Consider the following 6,000-nt stretch of genomic DNA (forward strand, 5'->3'; position numbering starts at 1 on the left):
TATGTGCGCTCAGCCGATCAGCCAATCAGCTGAGCGCACATATAATTCTAAATGTTTCTTCTAATAATGCTATTGTGATAACATAATTAGAAGAAACATTTGATGTTTTAATTAAAGTAAAGAGATGATTAGTACAGAAAGCTCTATTGCCGGCAATATGAATTAACGGCTTACTGGAGCTTCCTGTACTAATTAATATTTAATTAATAAAACACATTTTCGTTGAAATAAAATCAGTTTTGTTGTTCAATAATTCAATTCTAACGAATCCATTATTGTGCAATTAAATATACTGTCAAAAAATAAATATATATATATATATAAATATACATTTATTTATATATATATTTATTTTAACAGTATATTTAATTTCACAATGATGGATTCGTTAGAATTAAATTATTGAACAATGAAAGGGACTTTATTACAAAAAAAATGTGTTTTATTAATTTAATATATTAACTATTAGAGGCATCGGCATTCGGCATCATTGCCGGCTATTTTTGAAGTACTCCGTACGGACCACCTGTCAATCCACGGCCGCATTTCCAGCCGCAAACAATGGTCTTGTTCATTTTTTACGGGTCCGTTTATGATCGGGCCGTAGATTCATACATAGTGTGCACTGTGCAGCCGTATATACTATACTTTCCAGCGTACGCATGAAGCACCAAAAATACCGCCGCACAATTACAGCCGTAAATACAGCTGCACAGTTACATAGTGTGAACCTAGCCCTATACTGTAACCAGGCCAGGAGATTGGGGTGTGTTTTTTTCATACCTCCTTTGTGCTGTATATAAAAATGTATGAATCTTAGTCACACTACATATATGTAAGTCAAGGTTTAAAATGTAAATATGATTATTTTATATATTATATATGCTAAAGTGCAAACTTTTACCTTTGTTTTCCTTGTAGTTATGTTTTCTTCTGAAGACCCGCTCCCTTTCCTCCTGTGATTCTTCTGGGAGGGGAGAGCACCTACTCTCTAAAATAAAATCAATAATATTAGTTCACACACACACACACACACACACACACACTGTAAAATAAAGGTAAAATATGTATTTTAAATATAATAATGCCCTCCATTGAGGTCAGTAGGAAATTATCTGTTAGTACACACACTGTATAGAATAACAATCCATGTCCATGTCAGGAATTCTCCAGAGCAGTAGCAAATCCCCATTTAGAAAAACCTCTCCTGCTCTGGACAGTTCCTGACAAGGACAGAGGTGGCAGCAGAGAGCACTGTGTCAGAATGGGGAGAATACACCACTTCCTGTAGGGCAAGCAGCAGCTGATAAGTATTGGGAGATTGGAGATTTTTTTAACAGAAGTAATTTATAAATCTGTATAACTTTCTGACACCAGTTGATTTGAGGAGTATTCTCATCTTGTTTAATATAGTTAGACATGTAGGACTTCTTATATATTACTGTCAATCCATTCATTTAGCAAACTTGCCTCTTCTCCTGATATGCTGCTTTTTCCCTCCCATTAGATAGAAAAAAGAAAAAAAAGTGGCATATCAGGGGAAGGAGATAAGTTTGCTAAGGCTGAGTTCACACTGCGTTTTTGCAATCCGTTTTTTTCAAAAAACGGATTGCAAAAACGGATGCATTTGTGTGCATTCGTTTTGATCCGTTTTTCCATTGACTTCCATTATAAAAAAAACGGATACAAACGGATCCGTTTTTTTTTTTGACGGACACAAAAACGTTGCTGACACTATTTTTTTGTCCGTTAAAAAAAACGGATCCGTTAAACGTATGCTAAAAACGCAGTGTGAACCCAGCCTAAGTTAATGTATTTGCAATAATTTATACCTTGACCAGCCCTATGAGATTTACTATATTAGTTGAGATGGGAATACCTCTTTAATAGAAATACATAACCTTTTTTTTACAGGAACAATGAGTTGTTCATCCACTTTATTTTTATAATCTATAATATTTTGCATGGATTTCATGCTGCTGGTGCCGTAGTACCATACTAGGTCTTAGTTACTTAGGCATCGCAGTGACATATCGTACTGGACATATCATAATGGGTATAAGTGTCCTTTATACTCATGTCTGTGCTGCAGGTAACTGAAACATCATTGAGCCCAATTAAATGACAGCTGGCACGGGCCCAAGGCACCAGCCGGGCATGTGTGGTGTAATGCTTAAACCATAACTGTCATTTAGAAAAACGTTGACATGTCAAAGAGATTTGTCAAAAGTTTTGATTGAGTCTTAGTGTTGAATAGTATTGAGCGGACTTGCCAAACTGTTTGTGTTCTGCAACTTTCTCTGAATCCAAACACTGGGCTTTTGACCTGGAACGGTTAAATGCAGACCTATGGATTCCTGTAAAACAGCCATAGGCTATGTTCACACAGCGTCTAAAAAAGGAAAAAGGAGTCCGTTATTGCATCATTTTAATTGACTTCCAAAATTTGCATTGAAGTCTATAGAATAACGATCTTTTTTCACATGATGTATTGAATGACGTAAGTCTTTTGAGATGTACGTCATTCTGTGAAAAAGACGTCCGTTATTCTAAAGAGTTCAATGCAACTTATTGAAGTTACTTAAAATGATGCAATAACAAATGTTTTTTTTTTTTAAACAAAAAGCAGACGCCTTTTTCCTGTTTTGGACCTTGTGTGAACATAGCCATAAGGCTGTATCCATGTTTTCCTACCTATAGATACCATATACCTATAGAAACTATTAGGAGGAGATTTATCAAACATGGTGTAAAGTGAAACTGACTCAGTTGCCCCTAGCAACCAATCAGATTCCACCTTTCATTTTCCAAAGAGTCTGTGAGGAATGAGAAGTGGAATCTGATTGGTTGCTAGGGGCAACTGAGCCAGTTTCACTTTACACCATGTTTGCTAAATCTCCCCCTATAGATATAGTCAGTAGAAGCATATAGTAACTCGCTGCTCAATCTGACTTGTTGCAGGAGATGGGTTCCATTATAAGTCAATGGAGCTGGCTCCTGTAATAACATTTTGTTGTTATCAGCTACACATAACTATGTCTTCACAGCAAGATGTGTGGCCAACAAAGATAAATTTTAAAGGGGTTATCCAGCGCTACAAAAACATGGCCACTTTTCCCCCTCTTTTGTCTCCAGATTGGGTGGGGTTTCAAACTCAGTTCCATTGAAGTAAATAGAGCCTAATTGCAAACCACACCTGAACTGGAGACAAGAGAGGAGGGAAAGTGGCCATGTTTTTGAAGCGCTGGATAACCCCTTTAAAGCCCACTCTAAAGACCTGAGTAGCCGCTCCTCAGCTGATCACGGTCACTTTCACACGGGCTGATTATCAGCCATGCTACTGTTTCTAGCAACGCTCCTGGCCGATAATCGGCCCATGTAAAAGCCCGTAATCACATCATGTGAGTTTTACTCTTAAAAGTTTGCTTCAATCCCATGTATTTGACATAGTAAATGTGGCCTAAATCACATCTCCTTTGGACACCACGGCCAAACTTGAGAATGTGGCCAGTATAACATATAGGCTATTGAAATGAACAATGATATTTGAGAAGGACTCGAAGATTTTAGAAGGTAAACCATATCTATATCCACATAATATTTGTTTCCCTGTAAGGAATATGTATTGTGTTCTGTACCTGATCAATGATGTCTTGCATCAAGCTTACTGATCTGCTTTGCTGGATATATCCTTTACTTCATATGTTGAATACAGTTTTCCTGATCAGCGATTGTTTTCCTTCACACTGACGCTTCACTGGTAAAGAGAAGAACAAGTTTATTGTAGCCGGATTCTACTTTACAGGGACATTCACAACACCTAATAGAGGAACATCAATAATCTGCATTTTCTATATACCGTATTTTACCGCGTATAAGGCAACTGGGCGAATAAGGCGACCCCTGACTATAAGGGGTTCACCTTATACACCGTAAAATGTTATCCCCTGCCTGACCGCAGCCCTGGTCAGGCAGGGGTTAACTGCAGCTCCGAGCTTCTCCGATGAGGCGGTCGGCTGCTCGGGAGAGCTTTGGGGATCCCCGACACAGTCAGTTTACGTCACACTGCCTGCGCTGGGAACGGGACAGGAGGCGCGTGGAGGCCAGGAACGGGCCCCAGGTGAGTTAACTGTTTGTGTTTTTTTGTAGTGGTCACCCCATACGGTGGGGATGGGGCCATTTTTTAACTCCCCCACCATATGGGGCGACCGTACCCGGCGTATAAGACGACTCCCAACTTCTATGAAGATTTTTTTTCGGGTTAAAAAGTCGTTTTATACGGTAATCACTTTGTTGGATCTGTATACCACAGGTAGCCAGCAGCCATTGTTCTTTGTATGTGGCCTATAAAGGCTATCACTCAAGCTCAGGTTGTTCCATTCTGTCTCTCCTTTGGGTGGTGTAATTTATCATCAATTATCATTGTTTACTAGTAGTAGCTATGGTGGAGGTTACTCTGGTGGTAGTAGGAGCAATAAAGTCATCATTATATAGCAATAGTAGTGATGGCAAGCCAGACCATGACCAGATCCAGTGTTGGACTGGGGTATCTGGGGCCCACCGGAGGAAATGATCCTGGGGTCCCACCAATAAAGAACCAGTGAGAAACAACATGTCAGTATTTGTGCAGGTTTTAAAGCTGGGGGCCCACCGGAGGATCCTCTGGTGGGCCAGTCCGACACTGACCAGATCTCAAACAGAATCTGGATTTGTCGCTTAAAACTATATAATTCCAGTCTTTAGTAGTCCAGATTTCTCGTTCATGACATCACTACAAACATAGGTGATGCACCCCCTCAAAGTCTGTCAACTGGTCAAAATGTCTTTGAGTGAGTGGAAGAGGCTTGTCTAGCAACCTGCGATCTTTCACCAAACGGTACACTAACCAAAAGTAGCTTCTGAGAGACATTTTATAGGAAGCACTTTTACGCCCTCTTGTGGCTGATCAGACCACACCGTAATCATTCAATCAGCCATTTCTATCTTGCTGCATTATTTTTTTGCTGTCATTGAATGTATATTTTTTTTTTTACATATATATATTACAGGTGGGGCATTAATTATATATATATATATATATATATATATATATATATATATATATATATATACATACATACAGTGCTTCGGAACGTTCCGTGACGGCTCTTGTGATCCAAATCCACTCTTAAACCAAAGCAAATTTTCCCATAAGAAATCACTAATATGCAGACAACTGGTTCCACATCCCAAAAATAATGATTTTTTTTTTTAAATTCTGAATAACATGTAGAGCAGATAAAACAAACAATGAGAAATGGCTGAATGTGCTATATTATAGGTTACTATACAGTATAGCAAACCAGCATGTGGAGTATAATGTATAGTAAGGGCATAAACCTGAAAAATAACAGTAGCAGTTTGTAGATACAGGATGGAACTGCAGATCCCCATAATGCAGTAGTGTAGTACAACAGGCTAGAATAGAGAAGCAGGGCTGCTGTCCGAGGTCTGAGTGGTCACAGGACAGCAGTGGGGAGGGGGGGGGGTGTTCCGCATGGACCAATCAGGAAGTGAGAATCACAGAGCTGTGCAGGAGGACAGAGACAGAAACTTTATATACAGCAGTTTGAATAGCTGAGTGGAAGTGCAAGCACATTATAGCTGCAGTGTGTATACCTGAGTGTGAGTGCAGGCACATTATAGCAGGAATGGAGAGGATGGGAAACACAAGGGCTGACAGAGATTGCAGGGAGCATGAAGGAATGAGCAGGGCAGATGTGGGCACAAAAACGCAGCACTCTCTGTCTGGGAGAGAGAGGTGAGAGCTATAGAGCTAAGAGATTACTTCCACTGTCCTGTCCCCGATGTAAGCCCCAGTCTGAAATGGATCTTCTATGATTTGGAAGGTGAGGGTGACTTCTTGAGTCAGATTAGAGGGCTGTAGACCATACTATGCAGGCGATACCCCTCCCCCTCTCCGCCTCCCACCCAGTCCCAACCAAAGCAATGCTCTTAAAC

General features: G+C 39.9%; 1 protein-coding gene across 1 annotated transcript in view; it reads right to left on the reverse strand.

The window, feature by feature from the left end:
* The window catches only part of LOC138774359 (myosin-6-like), a 28,240-nt gene extending 24,506 nt beyond the window's left edge, over positions 1-3,734 (reverse strand). The window contains exons 1-2 of the mRNA XM_069955139.1: positions 3,639-3,734; positions 905-991 (exon numbers count right to left, since the gene is read on the reverse strand). Coding sequence (XP_069811240.1) covers positions 905-991; positions 3,639-3,659 — 108 coding nt within the window. The 5' untranslated portion in view covers positions 3,660-3,734. The remainder of the gene's footprint in view (positions 1-904; positions 992-3,638) is intronic.
* Between the last annotated feature and the right edge of the window lie 2,266 nt (positions 3,735-6,000).

Source organism: Dendropsophus ebraccatus, chromosome 15 (genome assembly GCF_027789765.1).
Source record: "Dendropsophus ebraccatus isolate aDenEbr1 chromosome 15, aDenEbr1.pat, whole genome shotgun sequence".
Classification (NCBI taxonomy): domain Eukaryota; kingdom Metazoa; phylum Chordata; class Amphibia; order Anura; family Hylidae; genus Dendropsophus; species Dendropsophus ebraccatus.